Raw genomic sequence first — 24,488 nt, forward strand, 5'->3', positions numbered from 1 at the left:
TTCTGCACGCCTGGATAAAGGGTGTTCATATCCTTAGGTCCCAACCTCCCTCGTTACACAAATACGTATTACACGACCTGCTTCATCAAATAAGCATTCAAGTTTAAGCAGCTTAGAGTTGCACAATATGCATCAAATTATAACATGGTCAACATACTCATTTGCCTATTAACTATGCATGCAGTGTATGGGATGTATAATATGGAATAGGGTACATTTAAAGAGGTTGTCTATCCCTGATGAAATTGTTGGCGACCCTGCAGCTTGTAAAGTTCCAGCAGTGTATATATAACATACAAACTATTAGGATTCAGCTTTGCTTACTGATTTCAGCAGTCATCACTTGACCACAAATCTGTGATTTGCACGGTGTATCTCTTAATGCTCTATTGAGAGAAGCTCTCGATGTGACAACAACAGGAAGCAGTTCCGATTCCTAACAGTGTGTACATTATGCACAGCTAGTATTTGGTAGCAAGGCAGGCCAAAAATTTTCCTCAGGCATGGACAACCACTTTAAATGGTACAGCTTACCCAAGTACAAGACTGTAGAAAATGCAAAGTGTTATCATATCAGCCTGGATCAAAATTAAGAGATATTTTAAGGCCTTTACATAAAAATCTCAATAAATATGCAATAATCAAATTAAAAATTTGGTATTTTGGGCCCATCTTCATGTAAGTTTACATTCTAAAGTATTGTAAATAAAAGAAGCTTACTGCAAGCTTGAAAGAATAATCCTTCAACAGATCAGACACTCCATAAATGTTTAAGATATCTTGGTCCTCAAACGCACTTGTTGCTACAGGGGCAAAGAAACCTTTGGCATAATAATGCAGCATTTTCCACTTGCCTTCATATTCTATAAAACAAAGAATATTTTATCTTATGTCAGAATTCAGAATTTTATCTAGCATACGTGCCATAATTTAACGCAATATGTACTTTAACCCCTTCATGACCTTGGGATTTTCCATTTTTCCATGTTCGTTTTTCGCTCCCCTCCTTCCCAGAGCCATAACTTTTTTATTTTTCCGTCAATATGGCCATGTGAGGGCTTATTTTTTGAGAAACAAGTTGTACTTTTGAACGACATCATTGGTTTTATGATGTTGTGTACTAGAAAACGGGAAAAAAATTCCAAGGGTGGTGAAATTGCAAAAAAAAGTGCAGTCCCACACTTGTTTTTTGTTTGGCTTTCTTGCTAGGTTCACTAAATGCTAAAACGGTCAATGCCATTATGATTCTCCAGGTCATTAGGAGTTCATAGACACCAAACATGTCTAGGTTATTTTTTATCTAAGTGGTGAAAAAAAATTCCAAATACCCGTAGCGTCTCCATTTTTCGTGATCTCGGGTCAGGTGAGGGCTTATTTTTTGCGTGCTGAGCTGGCGTTTTTAATGATACCATTTCGGTGCCGATACGTTCTTTTGATCGCCCGTTATTGCATTTTAATGCAATGTCGCCGCGACCAAAAAACCGTAATTATGGCATTTCAAATTTTTTTCTCGCTACGCTGTTTAGCGGATCAGGTTAATGCTTTTTTTTTATTGATCGGGCGATTCTGAACGCGGCGATACCAAATACGTGTAGGTTTGATTTTTTTTATTGATTTGATTTTGAATGGGGCGAAAGGGGGGCGATTTAAACTTTTATATTTTTTTTACTTTTTTTTTTTTTTTTTTTTTAACTTTTGCCATGCTTCAATAGCCTATAGAAGCTGGCACAACTCGATTGCCTCTGCTACATAGCAGCGATCATCAGATCGCTGCTAATGCAGCAGAAATGCAGGTGTGCTATGAGCGCCGACCACAGGGTGGCGCTCACAGCTAGCCGGGATCAGTAGCCATAGAGGTCTCAAGGACCTCTATGGTTACAATACAGAAGCATCGTTGACCCCCGATCATGTGACGGGGGTCAGCGATGTGCTCATTTCCGGCCGCCCGGCCGGAAGCGCCGGTTAAATGCCGCTGTCAGCGTTTGACAGCAGCATTTAACTAGTTAATAGCGGCGGGACTCTCCTCCAGGCCCTGGGTACAATATTCATGTAAAAAAAAGAATTAAAATAAAAAATAGCTATATACTTACCTTCTGATGGCCCCCGGAGTCCTCCCGGCTCTCAGCGGTGCACGCGGTGGATTCCGTTCCCAGGGATGCATTGCGCAAATCACCTGAGATGATGTCGCAGTCATGCGACCGTGATGTCACAAAAGTCCTTCGCGCAAAGCATCCCTGGGAACGGAAGCAACAGCGTGCACTGCTGAGAGTCGGGAGCACTCCGGGGGCCATCAGAAGGTAACTATATCGCTATTTTTAATTTTAATTATTTTTTTTTACATGAATATTGTACCCAGGGCCTGGAGGAGAGAGTCTCCTCTCCTCCAGACCCTGGGAACCATCCAGGACCGCTCCCTGCAAAATATGTGGTGACCTCAGAGCTCTGCACACGCCGTATAAGATGACCCAAGACTTAAATGGCGAGTATATCCCAAACTCTATATTTTATATGGAAAAGTTGGGGGTCATCTTATACGCCCAGTCGTCTTATACGCCGGAAAATACTGGTAATACGGGCATACAGGTTATAGACTGCTGAAATAAAGTCCTACATGTGTGCATCATATCAGACGCCTTGTTGTTGAGAAATCATGTTTTATCACTTTATGTAAATGACCTCTTCCAGGCTATGGGCAGGGCCTCCAAAGCTTATTTTCAATAAAAGGTTAAGTTACCAGTGTGTGACATGTAATCAACACAGAACAGAAGAAATTAAATGTGTCTTCTTACAAACACATTTTTGCAGCTCTTAGGGTATGTTTCCACATTCAGTATTGGCAGCGCTTTGGACGCAGCACATGTCCGCTCCGTCCAAAACACTACCGGCTTTTGTACATGCGGTGATTACACATGTGTTCACTGAACCATGTGGAATCACCGCATAATATACATTGAACTGAACGTCTCCGCATCATAAATTGACATGCTGCGGTCTAGAAAGACACGCCGCGTATGCGTATACGCCATAGGCATCCCTGCACGCATAGTGGTGAAGCTGTAAGCTTCTGATGGCATTGCGAAAGCTGGAATATCCATCTGCACATGTATCACCTCTTCTGAAGAGACGACCAAAGGCTATGTTGGAGTCTACTCAAATTCAGGCAGGTCGGTCAGAAAAAGGCAGTTCATGTGCCACTAAAACTTTAAGAGAACATGTCAGCATAGATTTCCTATTTAATTTGAGATCCTGATTCCAGCAATGTGTCAGTTACTGAGAAGTATTTTATCATCAGATTATCACACTCGTGCCATGTAGTCTTCTTGCTCTGTATAACCAGGGCTGTGGAGTCTGTAAGCTAAACCACCGACTGACTCCGGCTCCTCAATTTCTCTGACTTCCGACTCCACAGCACTGCCTCACTACGGAGAATGTACATAAAGTGCAGCACAGATTCATCTCAACTAAAAGCCGAGAGCCTTAGATCAGGAATAGAGCAGATATTTATAGGGCATTTCATAACTTTCCCAAATTATTCTGAAAACATTTACAGCACATCCTGCACTGATCCACTGAACCCAATTTAATATATATTTTAGGAGTCGGTCCATTTTATACAGACTTCAACTCTGACTCCAACAACACCAAAATGGACACAGATGACAACTGTGTATGACTCCACAATCACCACTGATTGGCAGCCGTAGGCGAGTACAGACTGTTATTATTTTACATAGCACAATATAGTAATTAAGAAAAGTAGGACTTAAATGAGCAAGCCCCATTTTTCAATTCTGACTTGTCACATTATTTAATAACTCTGGAATGCTTCTACATATATCAGTGATTGAGACTGTTTTTACGTCACACATTGTACTTTATGTAAGTGGTAAATTTAGGACAATAACATTTCTGTTTAATTATGAAATTATTAGAAATGTGGTGAAAATGTAGAAAATTTCAAAACTTTTGAACTTTGATTTTTCATGCCCTTACAGCAAATAGTCATAAAGAACAAGATGATTAATAAAAATCATTTATCATATGTATGTACTTTACATCAGCATACATTTTTCCAGCTTTTATTTTGTTAGCATGTTAAATGAAATCTGTCAGTAGGATCAACCACCACCAACCATCCGCCTATATGGGCATGCAGGTCATACAAAGCTGAATCTAATGATACCTTGATATCTGTGAATTGATGTTTTATTCCATGGTAATCCACATTATTCATAATATGTAAATGAGCCAAGATCTATGGGATGGAAATCTATCCCACCCAAGAAACTGCTTCCAGAGCTTATTTTAAATTAAATGAGGCATTATCAGTATGAGACAATATAAAGTTTGCTCTCCTGATCTACATGTCTCACATTGGTAACTCCCAATTTCATTTAAAACCAGTTCTGGAGGCAGACTCTCAAGGAGATCTGTGTACTTTGGGGGTAGAGAGAAAACAATTTTAAAATTCGTCCAGGAACAAAGCATCTAGGTTGACTATTTCAAGAGGCAGGTCTGTGATTACTTCTACCTGCCCCATTCCCAAATCATGGTACCTGTGCTTCGGGCAGCATATATCAACCCACAGGTCCTCTAAAAGTAAATTGTTTAAGTGACTTTTTGTGGCTCTTTTGGGGTAAGGAAGACAGATTCTCAAAAAAAAAACAACATTTCTAAATGACCCCTGTTTGATTAAAGCAGCCAGATTTGGAGCATACAACTTCAGACAAGTTCCCTTCAAAATTTATAACTCTAGTTTTTTTTGCATTGTGTATGCCAAGCTGAAATGATGGATTCTCACATACCTATAGAAGACCAAGACGGTGCTTGCCAGATATCATTTAATTGCCAGTAGAGAGCACCCATTGTAAAACCCCGTCCATTCACAATTTCATTCCGACTGCGCCTGTAAAATTCAGTCTGTAGCTTGACACACTGAGCCTGCATTACCTAGTGATGAGGAAAACAGGAAACTTTGGTATTATTTGTCAGGGTGAGGAGTAAACCTTATTCCGATTCTTTATTTGTATTTTTTAAGTCACTTTGCTTTGTTAACTTATGGGTTGCAGTTTTTGGTGCCAATTACATCAAAACGGCACACGCAAGTCATAAATTTGGCATAATTTCAAAAATGGCCTTTCTTCCCATTTTGAATGTTTTCTTTTTTCGACTTATGATGCAAAATTTGCATCATACATCTGCTGTACTAAAAAATACACCAGTGAGGGGACTGGAGTTGCACAAAATTTTGAGATATTTTTAAAAAGTTGCAATTGATGAATCAGTCCACAAAGCAAAAAAAAAAAAAAAAAACAGATGAGGACAAATAACAAAAGACTTAAAAAAGGTGCAAATAGAAAAATAAAAGGGTGGAGGGGCATAAATAAACCTAGACGAAAAAACTATGCAAAGGCAGTGAGGAATCAGGGCCACAATTCTTTGTAACGGAGGAGCTTGTCAGTGTGTTATTTTACAACATGTTGTGCTGATTTATTGTATAATATTTATTTCCCGAGATTGGGTGTATGTTTCTAATATTTTAGGGCCCTAGTGCATACTGTGAGATTATGTAGAGTGCACAATATGGAGTTAGCTACTTATAATGGTGGATACTGGCAACCAGTCATCATTTAACTGTTTGTCTATGCAAGGGACTTGGAGAGCTTAACAAAAAGAGGCAACTTCACAGGCTAAAAAGGTATACCATGAAATTAATCTTCAAAAAAAGGGATTAAAAACAAAATAGTTTACAGAGGCTTTCCACTACTATGATATTTATGACCGTTCCTTAGTGGACACACTGTTCAAAGGCCACCCCCAGGTATTGCAGATACTTAAGGCTATACTGACTGGTCTGCAGTTTTCGGCACTGGGAGCCACTGAACAGTGTGATGCAGCTGTGGCGTTCCGCTCCATACACTGTTCACAAATGGCCACTGCTTGAGCTTGTAGCTGGTCACTGGTGGGGGTGTTGAGTGTTTGACTACCACTGATCGAACACTCTAAAGGGCTCATGCAGATGTCCATATTTTCTGTCCGAGTGCGATCTGACGAAACATCAGATCGCACTCGGACCAATGATATTCTAAGAGGCCGTGTACATGTTCGATTTTTTCCTTAGAGTCTGTCAGAGAAGAAAAAAATTGCAGTATGCTCAATTTGCATAAGAAATTCGGATCGCACTTGGCCATGGAAGTCAAAAGTCCAAGGGAAGAATTGGACTGTACGGAGATGAGATCTGAGTGCGGTCCAATATTCAAGGACTGACAGATTCGGATTGAATCTCTCAGATGAGAGAAAATACAGTTGTGTGACCCAAGCCAAAGAGACAATCATTAATATCATAAAAATGCTGAAGGTCTGTATCTTGGTAATCCTCTAAATCCCACCTATAGGCCAAGCTTCAAAAGAGACTTAGATGATATAGTGGAATACAATGGCATATACTGTAGAATAAGCAATCAAATAATTGCAGGTTAAAATCCCCTGGGGTGGGACGAAAAACAAGGTGAAATATAGAAAATAATGTTTCAAAAGAAGTAGAAAATAAATCCACAACTTTAAAAATAAATAAATAAAGAGAAAAAACATATTTGGTACCACTGTATCCATAATAGTCTGGTCTATCAAAACAAACTTATTTAAAACATAGGATAATTACCAAAAACAAAGAGAAATACAACATTTCAGATTTGCAATTTTTAAGTCATTGCAATTTTCCACCAAAATACAATAAAAAAGTATGTACCCCAAAAAGGTACCAATAAAATACTGAAGTGCAGCATGCCAAAACACAAGCCCTTACACAGCTCTATTGATGGAAAAATTAAAACAGCCATATATCTCAGAAAAGATATGCAAATTGCTTCTTCTAGAAGGAAGAGGACGTGAACGCTAATGCACCTATCGGAAGTAGCAATCCTGAAAGTCAAGATCGAACCTTTAACGAGAATTGCCTTAACACCCAATGACGTGCAGTGTCTGTCATTGGGTGCCTCTCGCTGTTTGGTGCGGACTCCGATGATGAGCACGCTCCTGATCTGATCAGCTGTCATGTGCCTCTAACAGCTGTGGGTAAAATCACGATCTACCAGCAGCTAAGGAAGTGTGTCGCAAACCACGCCCATCGGTGCCCGAGTCACATGAAGGCGGTTCGCCGATGGATTAGTATGTCGACCCCTGTGCTTGTTATAGTCGTACTGCTATTAGCGCCGCAGGAACCTACGTACTCGTAATGACCTGGAGAATCATAATGGCAGGTACGTTTTAGCATTTAGTGCACATGGTGAAAAAAAAAATTGTAGAATTATTTTATTTTTCACGTTTTCCAGTACATTATTTGATGGTAAAACCAATCAAGTCATTCAAAAGTACAACTCGTCCCGTAAAAAACAAGCCCCCACATGGCCATATTGACAAAAAATAAAACAGTTTTGGCTCTGGGAAGAAGGGGAGCAAAAAAACGGAAGGGGAAAAATGGAAATACCTCTGGTCCTTAAGAGGTTAAGAAGACATTGGGAACACGTTCCAACAGTAATAAAAGCAGAAAGGGTTTCACAGATTTCTAAGAATTGGAAACTTATCTGTCTTCTGACAAAAACCACTGGAAAAATCTTTAGAAATATTATGGCAAGAAATAGGTGTCACCAGGGGTTTCTGTAAAAACTTTAGAAAAAAATAGTAGTCATCAACTGCCAGTACTCAGAAGAGTAGTTGAAGTGCGTCCTTGTTTCCCCCCACAAACTAATCAGTACTGATAGAATGTTACCAAGAAACCGTAAATATGCACCAGCATTGTTAAGTATTTAGTTTCTGGTCTATTTGCACCAAAATCTGCTCCAACATGTTGTGCACCACATTTGGAATGTGATTTAGAAACTCTTTTTGACCCATTCAACAAGGAACATGGCCTAATTGGAAAAGCAGGTTTTTGTCATCTGAGAGCAGCGTGATGTAGGGAAAGAGAATCTCAATCCAACAAGGTATCACTTAGATTACTACTGGGTGCAGCCATTCTGACACAGAGTTTTTCTATATAGCAATGCAGGAGAGCCGTGAAACATGCCCCGACCACACCAGGCTCTCTATGTACATAATCTGTTGACAGTGAGCGGCTTATCATAGGAGTGACAAACAGGAGCCCACACCAGCTAGCCACAGTAATGATAATCACCATGTGATAAAACCTTCAGTGTAAGCAAACAGCACAGTCAGACATGTGACACATCATTCATTTGTGTGTTTTAACCCCTACCTCAGGTTGTTCTCAGATTACATAGCAAAAACCTGCTCACAGATGCCCTTTAAACCCTTCACCACCCCCCAGCCTGTTTCACCTTCTTGACCAAGCAAAATGTTACCATTCTGACCAATGTCACTTTATGACGAGGGTGTGGAACCTCAGGGCCCAGGGCCATTTACGGCCCTCGATGACCTTTTATCAGGCCCCCGGGCAGATTCTCAGGGACCGTATTCTTGGGCAGGGAGCTGTATTTTGATTGCCACCAGCTCATTAATTTCTTCTTGCTCTGTTAGCACACACACACACACACACACACACACACACACACACAGTGTTCACTACTGAACATTGAAGGGCATGCAATGAAAGATTACGTCCTGACAAGTGCCAGAGTCAGGATGTACTTTGTGGGCGGAGTTTGTATGGCCCCCGAAGGATGGTATAAATATCCAAAAGACCCTGGAAAGCTTTAATGTAACCTAGTGGTTATGGGACTGTGTTTTCTTGACACATACATCATGCTAGCGGTAAATTTTGTTCAATGTTTTCAAAAATAAGCACAAATCATAAAAATTTTAACAAAAAATGTGAACATTTCGCAATTTTCAAACTTTGAATTTTTATTCCCTTAAATCAGACAGTTATATCACAAAAATAGTTAATAAATAACATTTCCCACATGTCTACTTTACATCAGCATCATTTTTAAACAGCTTTTTTTTGTTAGGAAATTAGAAGGGCTAAAAGTTAATCAGCAATTTGTAATTCGCCAACAAAATTTACAAAACCATTTTGTTTTTACTGACTACATCACATTTTAAGTGACTGAGTGGCCTATGTTACAGAAAATACCCAAAAGTGACACCATTTAAAAAATTTCACCCCTGAGTGTTCCTCAAAACCACATTAAAGAAGTGTATTACTATTAACCCTTTAGGTGCTTCACATGAATTAAAGCTATGTGAAAGGAATGAATGAACATTTTAATTTTTCAAACAAAAATGTTAGTACACAGATAGCCCATATGGTTGTGGAAAACTAATGTTTGGGCACATGGCAGGTCTCAGAAGGGAAGGCGCACCAATTGAATTCTGGAGCTCAATTTTGGCTGTAATAAATTGCTGATGCCATGTTACGTTTGAAAAGCCCCCGACATGCCAAAACAGCAGAAACCCTACTAAGGACCCCATTTTGAAAACTAAACCTCTCGATGAATTCATCTAAGGGTGTAGTGAGCATTTTTAGCCCTCAGGCGATCCAAATAATTGTATAACATTTACCTAAGTAAATGGAACATTTACCGTATATTTTTTCCACTACAATGTTGCTTGGGCCTCAAGATTTTGATTTTCAAAATGGATACCAGGAGAAAATGATTGGTACAATTTGTTACGCAATTTCTCCTAAGCCAATACCTCATATGTGACTGAAAACGACCATATTTTTTGGACTATAAGACACACCAGCAATAAGATGCACCTAGATTTTAGAGGAGGAAAATAGAAAAATAATTAAAGCAAAAAATGTGGTCAATTCTGTACTAATATTCCCTATCCCGGTATATATGTCCTCAAGTATACATGGTCCTCTCATCCCCATCTTGGTATGCATGGCCTCCTCATCATTATCCTAGTCCGCATGGCCCCCTCATCCTTATCCTGGTCTGCATGGCCCCCTCATCCTTATCCTGGTCTGCATGGCCCCCTCATCCCACATCATGGTATGCAGGGCCCCCATCTTCGTCCTGGTATGTATGGCCCCATCCTGGTATGCATGGCCACATTAGAAAAACATTAAAAAAAAACCAAAACATTCTACTTACCTTCCCTGCGCTCCCTCACAGCGTCCTGTTGTGATGCTAGCAGTTGAATTCAGCTTGTAAGCAGCTCATGGCAGTGATGTCATGCGCTGATAACAACCAGAGGACAGCTGCCGGAATACTCACTTCTCCCCACCAGGACTATGGGCGTGGAGAGTAGTGAATATTCAATGATCTTCTCATGTACAGCACCATGGAATCAATGGTGCTATATAAATAAATAATAATCTTTAATAGCGGGCAGACGCTATCACGTGTGCCCGCTACTTAAGGGAATGAATATTCACTGCTAGCCACTCCCATAGGAGTGGAGAGCAGTGAATATTCATTCCCTTAAGTAGCGGGCACACTTCAGAGCCCAGTCTCTGCAGGTAGCAGCGACTATCAGTGAGCCCGCAATTAAAGAGAAATTAATATTCACTGCTCTCCACTTCAATGGGCGGAGAGCAGTGAATATTAATTTCTCTTTAGCAGCAGGCACATGTGATAGCCGCAGCAGCTGGCACCTGCCTCCTGTAACCCGCTGCCCCTCCTCCACCTCCAACAGATGATGGACTTGCTTTTTTTGTGGACTGAGTTGAAGCTTTTATTGGGAACATTTTACATAACATTTCGGATCACATTTATCCTGTGATCTACAATGAGCACTTACATCACGGTTTCCATCTAAATTTCCAAATGATGTGATTCAGATGAAACCCTCAATGGACCCATTCACTATAATGAGGCAGCAGAGTTACTCTGAACTCTATAAGGCCTCTGTTCAGCGTTGTCCTTTTCAGTGGTGTACAAAATTGTACCTAACCATGCTTTTGTGCACGCCTAAAAAGACTGACACAGCTGAATCATAGGCCAGACAGCATCCACAGTCCTTTTAACGACCTCATTATAGGGAGTCTTCCACCGGGAATCACATATTTCAAAGATTTACATGAAAACCCTGGTGTACGTGCTCAGCGTAGAGCGCAGGATAAATGTGAGCCATGCCTTACTGCGATTTGTGGGAGGCAGAATGAACAAATCAACAGCAGCTCACAAATTTATTCTATTTATTTTTTTATGCTGTTCCTCGTTGGGTATAAGTGATTAGACAACTTAATTCTTTGGGTTGGTGTGATTACAGCGATACCAGATTTATGTCTTTTTTATGTGATTGACTGCTGTCACACAAAAAAAAGTTTACCAAGTTTTTGCATTGCCATATTTTGAGAGCTATAATTTTTCTACATTTCTTCTGACAGTGTTAAGTGAGCGCTTGCTTTTTTTGTGGACCTTTTTATTGGTACCATTTTCAATCACAACATTCTTTGGTCGCTTTCTATTCCGATTTTTTGGGGGAAAATGAACAAAAACCAAAAATTCAGGAATTGTATTTTTTGGGTCAGTGGTGCGATTACAGCAATACCACATTTATATTTTTTTTTATGTTTTGCCCATTTTACACAATGAAAATTATTTTATAGAAAAAAGAATTGTTTTTGCATCTCTATATTCTGAGAACTTTAGGTGTTTTATTTCTCCACTGATGGGAGCTGTATGGCGGCTTGTTTTTTTTGCGGGACAAGATGACGTTTTCTGGTATACCATTTTTATTCACGTTCGAATTTTTCATAGAGTTTTATTCCACTTTTTTGCAAAAAAAAAAACAAAAAACTTTTTTTTTTTTTTTTTTTTTTTTTAGAGATTTCACTGAAGAGGGTTAAATAGTGTTTCAGTCTTACAGATAAGGTCATTCCGGACACAGTGATAACAAATGTGTACTTTGTTTGTTTTTACATAAATATATGTATTTATCAGTATAACTAGATGGTGGCCCAATTCTAACGCATCAGGTATTCTAGAATATGCATGTCCACGTAGTATATTGCCCAGTGACGTAGTATATTGCCCAGTGACGTATATTGCCCAGCCAAGTAGTATATTGCCCAGTGACGTATATTGCCCAGTGACGTATATTGCACAGCCACGTAGTATATTGCCCAGTGACGTATATTGCCCAGTGACGTAGTATATTGCCCAGTGACGTATATTGCCAAGCCACGTAGTATATTGCCCAGTGACGTAGTATACAGCACAGAGCCACGTAGTATATTGGCCTGCGACATAGTATATTGGCCTGCGACATAGTATATTGCCCAGCCACGTAGTATATTGCCCAGCCACGTAGTATATTGCCCAGCCACGTAGTATATTGCCCAGCCACGTAGTATATTGCCCAGCCACGTAGTATATTGCCCAGCCACGTAGTATATTGCCCAGCCACATAGTATATTGCCCAGCCACGTAGTATATTGCCCAGCCACGTAGTATATTGCCCAGCCACGTAGTATATTGCCCAGTTACGTAGTATATTGCCCAGTTACGTAGTATATTGCCCAGTGTCGTAGTATACAGCACAGAGCCACGTAGTATATTGCCCAGCCACGTAGTATATTGGGCAGTCACGTAGTATATTGCCCAGCTACATAGTATATTGCCCAGCCACGTATGTCACAGGTTAAAAAAATAAACATATACTCACCTTCCGAAGGCGCGTTGTTGTTCTGTCGCCTGTGTGGGGTGCAGGCAGCAGCTTCCGGTCCCAGGGTGTGATGACGTCACGGTCAAGTGACCGTGACGTCATGGCAGGTCCTTCTCGCGCAGGACCTGTGATGACGTCGCGGTCACATGACCGTGACGTCATGGCAGGTCCTTGTCGCACACCATCGTTAGCAAAGGAACCTGCCGCTTGCATGGAGCAGTCACCGGAGCGTCGAGAGGAGCGGGAAAGGCGGAGTATATACTGATTTTTTATTTTTTTTAAATTATTTTTAACATTAGATGTTTTTACTATTGACGCTGCATAGGCAGCGTCAATAGTAAAAACTTGGTCACACAGGGTTAATAGCGGCGGTAATGGAGTGAGTTACCCGCGGCATAGCGCGGTCTGTTACCGCTGGCATTAACCCTGTGTGACCGGTGACTGTGGGGAGTATGGAGCGGGCGCCGGGCACTGACTGCAGGGGAGTAGGGAGGGACTAATCGGACTGTGGCCGTCGCTGATTGGTCGCGGCAGCCATGACAGGCAGCTGGCGAGACCAATCAGCGACTTGGATTCCATGACAGACAGAGGCCGCGACCAATGAATATCCGTGACAGACAGACAGAAGGACAGACAGACGGAAGTACCCCTTAGACAATTATATAGTAGATTTTTTCCACTTTTTCTATATATATTTTTAAATATTTTTACACTTTTGTTTTCACTTTTCTACTTAGTCCCTCTATAAGACTTTAACTTATTACTCTGATCACTGGTATAATGCATTGCACTCTAATTTCAAGTGATTATACCCTTTCAGTGTTATACTGACAGAACACCTTTTAGAACATGCTCCTGGCATGGTCTAACAGGCCACCGTAGCTGGCAGTCCTGGAGATAGTCATGTGACCCCAGATTGCCATGGCTACCATTGGCAGCCTGCGATTACGTTGCAGGGGGTGCCATTCGCATGGGAGAGAGAGCCCATTCCCTCTCCTAGCCTTCTAAATGCTGTGATCACTATTTATCGCAGTATTTACGGGGTTAAACAGGCAAGGGTGATGTGGCCACTGCCCTTGGCTGTGACAGCCGGGGCACGGCTAACACTTAAACAGAGCTCCCAGTGACGATTGTGTCGGTACAGTTCCTGTGCCCCGCACGATCAGGAGTTAAAGGGACTTTCACTTTAAATATAATACTATGTAACATAAGTAACCCTAGACTAAACAATAACACAGTATATACATGCGCAAAATTTATGAAGCAGCATAACAAATTTAGCAAAGTACCTGGTGAATCCAATAACACTTGCTGGTGCTGGAGCGGTTACAAATCCCTAGCTTAGCTTTAGGCCATGGGCACACGTTGAGTATTTGTAAGCTAAAATCAGGAGTGGCTGAAAATGCAGAATTGGTGCGTGTTTCTACTATTCTTTTATTTAGATTGTTCCACTCCTAGTTTTGGCTTTCAAATCCAGATATAAAATACTGGCCAAATACTGAGCACACATATTAGTCCATAAGAGATACATGAGACGCCCCCGGAAGAAGATAAGACGGAAAGCGCGTCGGGGATGGGAGATGCAGCTGATACTCTGGCTTCTGTGGTTTCTACACTAATTGCAATGTGGTATTAATCCAATATGTACTTTACTACCAGTATGTGATCATTGATGGCACTGCTTTGTCTTGAGCAGTTAGCCTACTTACACATGGAATGTTCTTAATGCCTGAGTTATGGGTACTGCAGTTCGGTATATCCTGTGGTCATATATACACCTATGTTTACATAGTGAATTTACATGGACTGAAGCACCTTACTGGAGTTTGGTCTGTCTGTGGCTATATACACACCTATGCCTAGTGGAATGCACTTGCCTTTGTAACTCTCTTCCATCCCTAGGTAAAAAGTAATGCAATAAACATTACCACGGGAGTGAGCTCCACAATACCTTATAGTTGCTGTATAATTAATTATTTAAAAAAAATCTTTTTCATGAATTACATTACATCTTGCTGCGTCTCCTTTGTTGACAAGAGGCATCTGATTTTAATTTGTATGTGATCTGTTAATAAAGAATTGTTTATTGTTCTACTGTTTGATATCACTCCCTGATCTTGGATTTTTTTCTGGGTTACGGTTTCACCAAATACTGAACGTTTGAGCATGGCCTTAGGGTATGTTCACACGTTGCTTTATTTTGCTGCTTTTTTATGCAAATTAACAGCTGCTTTTTACTCTACCAGCAAAAGCTATATTTCAGAAATCTCATGCACACATTGTTTTTTCCCCTGACTGAATTGGAAAACTGCAATGAGTAAGTGCAAAAACGCAGCAAAAACTATTGTCATCAGTTTTTCATGCGGTTTTATTAGCGATGAGAGAATGATTTCAGATAACATCTTATCTGAGAATCTTGATTTGCACCCGTTAGCCAGCCTCAACACACGTGGGGGTTGCCTGTTAGTTACACAACCCCCATACATGTTCAGGCTGTCTGAAAGCTGCAAATCATGCAGCCATAGAAACAAGATCATATTATATGAGAATAAAAGGGGAGAAGCAATATAAAAGTGCACATGCACATATTCATTTCTAACTGTATATCAAAATGAGACATTTAGCAAACAATTGATTAATTCTTTGAGACACCCCGCCACGTCATTCTCATAATGGGGCAGTCCTACTCTACGTTTTTTATATTCGCTGTGCCATAAAGGCCTCCTAAATGTATTAAAAGCGGGACCATATTAAATGCAAACTGTACCTGTAGCGTTTCAGAATCATCCCCATGGTGCCAGAAAGGGCAAACGCAGATAAAGGTCGACCAGGTCCAAACAGACATTTCAGGTCCAACCTCCACACTGCCTGACCAGCACCACAGAGAGAGTGAGACAGGCCCAGGCAAAGGGGCACAATCAAACAGAGCCTGGGGCAGGGCAGGGCTGCTGTATGTGTATACAGCAGCCTATCAATCACAGTGAACACAGAAAGAATGGCGTGCATGACCCAGCGCGCACGGCAACAGTGGTGGTCAGCCACAAACCAATATCAAAATAAAAGGGGAGAAGCCAGCACTGCTTATGGTCAGAACGCAATACAAAAGTGCACATGCACATATTAATTTCTAACTGTATATCAAAATGAGACATTTAGCAATGCACGCCATTCTTTCTGTGTTCATTGTGATTGATCTAGGCTGCTGTATACACATACAGCAGCCCTGCCCTGCCCTAGGCTCTGTTTGATTGTGCACCTGTGTCTCAGCCTGTCTCACCCTTCATCTGTGGTGCTGGGCAGGCAGTGTGGAGGTTGGACCTGAAATGTCTATGTCTGGACCTGGTCAACCTTTATCTGCGCTTGCCCTTTCTGGCGCCATGGGAGTGATTCAGAAATGCTTCAGGTACAGTTTGCAATTAATGTGGTCTTGCTTTTAATACATTTAGGAGGCCGTAATGGCACAGTGAATATAAAAAACAGAGTAGGACTGCCCCATTATGAGAATGCCTTGGCATGGCGGGGTGGCTCAAATAATTGATCAATTGTTTGCTAAATGTCTCATTTTGAAATACAGTTAGAAATCAATATGTGCATGTGCACTTTATGTATTGCGTTCTGACCATAAGCAGCGCTGGCTTCTCCCCTTTTTTATTTTCATATTATACGAGCACTCCCAGAGGCTCTGATAACACCCAAGTGTGCTTGAATAAGACGTTATCGGAGCATGTTTGTCTATCACTAGTGTTTAGTTAAAAAAAAAAAAAAAGCAGGTACAGCAGTGGGTGAAACCCAATTATTTTTGCGATTTTCTCAAGTTTAAACCAAAATTTCTTGGGCTCTTCACATGAGAATGGCACTACGGACTTGTACAATTAAATTAATGATGTGTTAAAGTAAACAATGCCTGAGCAATTCAATGGCTGACCAATGTGTGAAACTAATAATAATAATAATAATAATTTTATTTATATAGCGCCAACATATTCCGCAGCGCTTTACAACTTATACAGACAACAGACATTACAGCATAACAGAAATCACAGTTCAAAACAGATACCAGGAGGAATGAGGGCCCTGCTGCTCGCAAGCTTACAATCTATGAGGAAAAGGGGAGACACGAGAGGTGGATGGTAACAATTGCTTTAGTTATTTGGACCAGCCATAGTGTAAGGCTCGGGTGTTCATGTAAAGCTGCATGAACCAGTTAACTGCCTAAGTATGTAACAGTACAGACACAGAGGCTATTAACTGCATAAAGTATGCCTGACCAAATCAATGCCTCTGATCGATGTGTAAAAGTAAACAGTGTCTGACCTACAAAATGCACTGCCAATGTGCTAGGTAAACCATTCCAGACCAATTTAACTCCCCATCTGTGATTACATTTGTAATTATTTTTTTCATAAACTCATGAACTTTTTTGTGCAGAACAGTCACTATTTTTTGAGACCTAAAAATCTTTTTTCACAAAATACTTTAATCAATTTGCCCTTTTTTCCAAAAATAAGTTTATGGTTTCACATATGTCTTCCATGGGTTCCCTAACACCTTTCATTGTTCATGCTTGTATGGTGGAAGCAAAGCTAAACTTTGGGATCCTGAAAAACGCAGCAAAACCAACTTTGCGTTGCAGCTTTTTTTTTTTTTTTAGAAAAAAAGCAACGTGTGAACATAGCCTTACATCCAAGTAAATGACAATGTTTGTCTGCAGTCTCCATATGGGCTAGTTCTCTGCATGCATATGTATACACCTCCCAAAGTACTTTGGAGGAAATGTATCATTCCCTTTAGGCCTAAGTTCACACTAGGCGTTTTTAAGCTTTATGTTTTTTTATACATATTTTCAGCTGTGTTTTACAGTGCCAGCAAAGCCTATGAAATTTCAGAAATCTCATGCTCTTGGCTTGTTTTTTTTTCATCAGGATTTTGTGCTTTGCATGTTTTTTTTGCACAATGGCACAGGTCACTTCTTTCAGCATTTTCACCTGTTGAAATAAATGGGTGGTGACAAAACACAGGTATCCGGTTTTGCTGTGTTTTTGTGCTAAAACCTGATTCTATAGAATAGGACTTTATTTTATTTTATTTTTTTTTAAACTAAACTTTATCAACAAGAGACAAATCTAGCATGCCAAAACCGCTGCAAAAAAAAAACAAAAACAACAAGGTAAACAGGCTTTTTACTGCAGCTTCTTTCCTGCCAAGAAATCAGGTTGAAACATTGAAAAAATGCCTAGTGTAAACTCGTGTGTGTTTGTGTGTGTGTGTGTGTGTGTGTGTGTGTGTGTGTGTGTGTGTGTGTGTGTGTGTGTGTGTTGACACTCAGTCTACTTTAAAAAGTGGAGACAAAAGAAACACGCTCTATATTGTATATAGACAACACATCAACTATTAAAATCACATCAACACAAGCCAGTTAGAAAATAAATCATGCTACCTGAGTGAGGTATAAAGCGTCATGAAACTGTTTCACAGGATCAGCGTTCATTGGCATCTTATAGTGTAGACCGGCCTGGAACATCATTTGCTCATTTCCTGAATCATGATGTTGACGATGATTACTGAAGTTGCTAGAGTACGACCAGTCCTCAGGAACAGACACCTAAAGTAAAATAATTCATCATTACTAGAGTTTAGTCTGTTGAAATTAGCACTGTACTTTACAGCCATGTTCACTCGGGATAGATTTGCTACCAAATGTCCACTAGAATTCTACAGCAATCTGCAAATAAATGGGTTTTCTCATTCATTAAAGAGAATGTCACCACATTTGCCCCATTCTAAACTATTAAAAGGGCTGTCCACTGTTAGGACAACCCCATCTTGCACTAAATGTTTGGCACCGATAAAAAAACAAAAAAACAAAAAACAAACCTATACTCACCTCCCGTGCTGGCACTGTTCCAGTGGTGTTAGCACTAGCTCTCCCCGGGGCTCTGGAGCTGTGTTGTGACACATGACCCCTGGCGTCACTGTCCCCGCCTACGTACGAACTGAACATGAAGTGGAAGCCAAGGATTGACTGCAGCCCAGAGTTCCTCGACATGTTCAATCCATACATAGGCAGGGACAGTGACGCCAGAGCTTATTGGGCGCCGGGGTCACAACACTGCACGAGAGCCTCGGCGAGAGCGAGTGCAAACACTGCTGGAACGGTGTTGGCACGAGAGGTGAGTATTGATTTTTATTTTACTGGGGCCAAATATTTAGATCAAGAAAAGGTTGTACTAGTAGTGGACAACCCCATTAATATGGGCATACAGGTTATAGACTGCTGAAAAAAGTGATACCTATACGCCTCATATGAGATGCCTTGATGTTGAGAAATCATCTTTGATCTCTTTATGTAAATGACCTGTTCCAGGCTATGGGGAGGATGTTGCCCGGAAGATAACTCTGCCTCCAGAGATTATTTTGCATGAAGGGGGGAGTTACCAGTATGATGTGTAATGATTACCAGTTTGATGTGTAATGGCCGCTCTCTGCTCTCCTTATCTCATTGCAGAGCTGCGTATCGTCATAATTGACACATCTGCAGGCTCCTCTCAGCTTCCATCTCACAGGCAGACAGGGTTGCAATATTGTTACAAAGCAGAGCTCAGAGAGCTGCAAAAAATCTGTTTGCAAGAAGCCAAAGTTCATTTATCCTGTTCTGCATTAGTCACTTGTCTCACAATGGTAACTCCGCCTTCATATAAAAAAAAAGCTCTGGAGGCAGAGGTATCTTCCAGGCAGTGTCCTCCCCATAGCCTGGACGAGGTCATTTACATAGAGTGATAAAAGATGATTTCTCAAACAAGGCATGTGATATGAGACAAAGGTATCACTCTCCTCAGTAGCATATCTGTATGCCCATATTCATAGTTTAGATCGGTGAAATGTGGTGATATATTTCCTTTAAGGTTCATTGCAGATTTTCAACTCTAGAACACAAGTTATTCTATTGGACAAGGATGAAGGATTTTACTTTTAATTCTACTCTTGGCGTTACAAAGGGTGAAATCCACAGGTAAATGTGAAGTTTTGTTGTATATTTTCTGCAGATTTTTTTTGTAGCAGATTGGCCCCATGTGAACATAGCATAAGAAAACAACAAATAAAAGGTTCCCATGGTTAGCAGCTATTAAAAGTCAATATTGCAGAAGAAAGCCAATTTGATCAAGGATGCCATTTTCAAATCTATGAACCCTATTGCCAATATTGGGCTTCAAGAGGTTGTTCAGTCTAAAACGACAAGTCTGCAGTTACTGCACCCTTCTGAACCCTCACATCGCGTGTCCTGCGTGCTGTAAGGATTCTCTGTGTCAGCGCCGGTAATGGCGATGTTTTGACCGCAAGAAAACCAGTATGCATACTCCCAACCAGAATGCAACTAGATAGGTGCAGGCTTGCTCAATGCAAGTGTATTGATCGAGGCAGGAAACAGTCTTGTCGGAATGTGGCTGGGAGTATGCATATCGCATAATTGTGGTCACAAGACTGCCATTCCCGAAAAGTGTTATGTACATTGTTTCCATTAAATGATGTCTGGATCATGAAACTAAAATTTGGGAACATTCCGTAACAATTCTCAACTTTCAATAAGTTTTTTTTTGTTGATCTTTGATGAGAGTGATGAAATATACCTTCTGTATTGTACTAAATGATGGCCAAGACTGAAAGCCATATTCTGAAGCTAGGCGAGGTTTGGGGTACGTTGTCCAGTTCCAACAATCTGTCATATAGTTGTAGTAATGGACATCACCATAGTGATTGTCATATGGGTCTTTAGAAAGCCAGTTTTCTTGTACAGTCTCTTTCCCATTAGTAGGACTGGAAGCAATGAAAGGACGAGTTATATCCATCTGAGAAGAGATATCAGGCAATAATTAAAGTATAAATGCTTTTTTCGGCTGTGCTGTGTGTATGACTTGTATCCTGCATTTTAGTGGATTTTCTCTTGACGGTTCTACTTAATAGAAGCTAAGGCTATGTTCACATGTTGCATTTTTGCCGCTTTTTTTATGCAAATTTTAAGCGTTTTAGAGTACCAACAAAGTCTACGAGATTTCAGAAATCTCATGCACACACCTTGGTTTCATTTTCCTGACTGATTTGCAAAACTGCTGTGTTTTTATAAAACTGCAGCATGTCACTTCTTTGAGCGATTTTTCAGAGTATTTGCAGCATTTTTTCTCCCATAGGAAACAATGGGTAAGAGCAAAAATGCAGGAAAAAACCGCTGGTATCTGTTTTCGCTACTTTCTGGTGCAAAACCTAAGGAAGTTTAATCAGGCTTTTTTTGGTCCACTAAATTTTATCAACATGCACTAGAGACAGTAAAAACACAGCAATAAAAACACAGCAAAACATGCAGCAAAAGGACAATGAAATGTGAACATTGCCTACAGCAGATTTTTTGCACTCTGCCCCTTTCTCCTTCCAGTCTCTTCACTCATCCTCTGGCTATAGAGTTCTATATTCAGCAACTGTAATCTGATCCCTCATTGAAGATAGAACTAAAAGGCAGAGATGAGCAGTTTTTCAGAGTGGGCAGTAAATGGGCAGTGCAGGAAACAGAGGGAGAGCAGTGAGAGGTGAAGAAAAATATATTACAATTAGGCTACTTTCACACTAGCGTTGTTTGCTGTACGTCGCAATGCGTCGTCTAGGAGAAAAAACGCATCCTGCAAAGTTGTCCGCAGGATGCGTTTTTTCCCCACAGATTTACATAAGTGACGCATTGCGACGTATGGCCACACGTCGCAACCGTCGTGCGACGGTTGCGTCGGGTTTTGGCGGACCGTCGGCACAAAAAAAAGTTACATGTAGCTTTTTTTGCGCGTCGTGTCCGCCATTTTCAACCGCACATGCGTGGCCGAAACTCCGCCCCCTCCTCCCGGGACCTTACAATGGGGGAGCGGATGCATCGTAAGACTGCTTCCGCTGCCCACGTCGGGCATCACTTTTACAACGCGCGTCAGCACCCTGGAAGTCAGTGTTGTTGTTCGGGTTTGGCTGCCCGAACACCGGGTGTTTGTCACACTGTCATGTGCATGACAGAGGCGCAAACACCGCTTCTGATCAGCGGTGAAACCATCCCCGCTGGTCAGAGCCGTGGTTCCCACGCTGTCAAAAGACAGCATGAGCGGTTACTAGTGAGTTGACTGGACTACTGCTCTCATCATCCGACGCCTGCTGCTGCAAATAACAGCGAAAGCAGGAGTGACTGATGGGTGTATTCAAAAGCCGGCTCCTACACTGTAAATAAATAATAATAAAAAAATAAAAAAACAACAACAACATGGGTTCCCCTGTATTTTTGATAACCAGCCAGGCAAAACTCACTGCTAGGGGATGCAACCCTTGGTTGTCAGCTTCAGCAAGGCTGGGTATCAAGAATAGAGGGGTCCCCACACAGTATTTTTTAATTATTTAAATAAATAATTTTAAAAAACAGTGTGGGGTCCCCCCATTTTTGACTACCAGCCTTGCTAAAGCAGACTGCTGAGGGCTGTTATTCTCAGTCTAGTAAGAGGTCATGGATATTGCACGCCCCAGCATAAAAATAGCAGCCTGCAGCTGCCCAGAAAAGGAACATCTATTAGATGGCAAATTCTGGCACTTTGCCCGGCTCTTCCCAATTGCCCTATAGCGGTGGCAAGTGGGGTTAATATTTGTGGGGTTGATGTCACCTTTGTATTGTCAGGTGACATCAAGTCCATGGCTTAGTAATGGAGAGGCGTCTATAAGACACCTATCCATTACTAATGCTATAGTTGTATGCTAAATAAAGACACAACCAGAATAAAGTCTTTTATTAGAAATAAAACAAAACACACTTTTAGTTTTTTATTTAAAAATAACTAACACAGTTATACTCGCCTAATGCCTGGACGGTCGCATCTTGGCACCGTCCAGGTTGAAACAAGGGTATCACATACCTGGTAATGTGTTTTTTCATGAGACATGACGGCACCACGAGAGAGGGGATCCACCCTTCAAGGACAGGAAACCTTCAAGATATAAGGGCCGCTCCTCTCTCCACATCAGTTGTTTTACAGAGCACGGGAGGAACTCCGCAGATTAGTGTACACATAAATAATACAACCTTTATAATTCTAATCACCAACACCCAAGGGAGTGTAAAACGCTAATAATGCACCCAACTAATCTTTGGAGCTCTATCCCAAGATGAGGATGAATCCTCCTCAAAAGGATATCTCCTCTTTAGGGAGTTGATTATCTGGGACTTCTTCTCCGGTTTTTGCCATTACCTCCTAACAAGTTCCTGTAGCTGTTCATTAATAGGGAATGATCTTCGTTTTTTCTTTTGCAGACCACTGAACATAAGTTCTTGGGCTGTCTTTCTTGCTTTCTCCTCTACCAGCCCCATGGTAGAGCGAACAGCTTTTATAAGCTTATCCGTAGCCTCCGCTGGAAATGTATCTTCCTCCTCTGAGCTACTATCTGAGCAACGAGCTGTATCTGAGTCCTCCTCTGACTCCGAAGAGTCCCTTTGAGATGCTACTGAGGGGCTAGATCTGTCCCTAGATGTGGTATCTGTGTCGGCTGTCTGTAACGCTTTCACAGACCTTCAGACCTCTGACTGGATTAGCGATTTTAGGCTCTCCGTAAAGGAGGGTGTTTCCTCTGCCACTGTCTTGTGAATATACTCCGGACACAGATTTTTACTCCAGGATGTTTTTAAAGGCTTTCTGCACAAGGGACATTCCTTATTCTTAGTTTTTGCCTTATATTTTTGGGGGGCCTCCTATACTCCACCCCCCAATGTATGTAAGAAAAGAGGGGAGAGATCGAGAAAAGAGAAAAGAAAAGAACAGACATTAGCATGCTGGACTTTCTAGAAGTTCACTCACCACTCGGACACTCAAAAGTACGGGTACCGGATCCGGAGTATGGTGATCCGTCCGCAGGCTGCCCGAGCGGCTTCTACTGTTGCCATTGCGTATCTGGCTCTTCTCACTTGAGCGAGACCGCCTCACTTGCACCTCTTGCTGTGACTGTAAATATTCCGGTGAAAAAATCTCCATCCTGCTAACTGCGACGTAACAAGAGTAGTCACATTCAACCTAGACTGGTTAGTGACACCTGTCAGAACTTCTGACCGCCTTTAAATAATCTCATTTCCTTCATAATTTTTTTTTTTCAATCAATAGATCACCTGGTTGATCCTGCCTCTATTGGCCGCTTAGTACTCCGGCGCCTGTGCGCTGTAATCAAGTATGAGCGTGCACCCGGTAACTACTTCCGGTGCGCCCTGATGTTGATTGATTGATTACCTGGTTGATCCTGCCTTTACTGGCCGCTTAGTATTCCGGCGCCTGCACCCAGTAACTACTTCCGGTGCTGCGCTGATGTAATTGATTGATCACCTGGTTGATCCTGCACCTGCCGGCCGCTTAGTGCCCCGACGCGTGCGCATTGTGTGCTGACTTGTGCGCGCACCCGGCAACCACTTCTGGGGTGTGCGCTGATCTCTTGACCCTTCCTCTGGTCCCTGCTTGATGCCCCGGGGTCCAGAGCCGGTGATGCGCACTTCCTACTTCCGTCCGCCCCCTCAGTTCCGGTCGCGCGGTGTAGTGTTGGCCGAGGAGGCCACTCACCGTGAAAGGAGGATCCATGGCGCGGATAGGTCGCACAACCACTCACCCCTGCACTCCAGCGCCATGACGTCCCGCCATGCTGCCCCCATACGTCTCTCCATCTCTTGGAGGGAACACCATGCAGCCCCTTTGCAGGTACCATTGTCCTGTCGGGGGGGGGGGGGGGAGGGGATGCTATGAGCTCAATAGGGAGTATATCCATACCTCCAAGGAGTCCTAATTGCCCGGGCACCGATGTGCTTCAGAGGCTGCATGGCCACCATAAGTCAACAGGGAGGGGCACCCACTGTGACCTCCGAG

The 24,488-nt window shown here is 41.7% G+C and overlaps 1 protein-coding gene across 2 annotated transcripts in view; it reads right to left on the minus strand.

Moving 5' to 3' along the window:
- MANBA (mannosidase beta) overlaps nt 1–24,488 on the minus strand; it is a 78,917-nt gene that overhangs the window by 4,581 nt on the left and 49,848 nt on the right. For both annotated transcript variants that reach the window (XM_077278031.1, XM_077278039.1), the window contains exons 12-15: nt 20,208–20,426; nt 18,020–18,184; nt 4,806–4,950; nt 721–863 (exon numbers count right to left, since the gene is read on the minus strand). In XM_077278031.1, coding sequence (XP_077134146.1) covers nt 721–863; nt 4,806–4,950; nt 18,020–18,184; nt 20,208–20,426 — 672 coding nt within the window. The remainder of the gene's footprint in view (nt 1–720; nt 864–4,805; nt 4,951–18,019; nt 18,185–20,207; nt 20,427–24,488) is intronic.

Source organism: Ranitomeya variabilis, chromosome 1 (assembly GCF_051348905.1).
Source record: "Ranitomeya variabilis isolate aRanVar5 chromosome 1, aRanVar5.hap1, whole genome shotgun sequence".
Lineage (NCBI taxonomy): Eukaryota > Metazoa > Chordata > Amphibia > Anura > Dendrobatidae > Ranitomeya > Ranitomeya variabilis.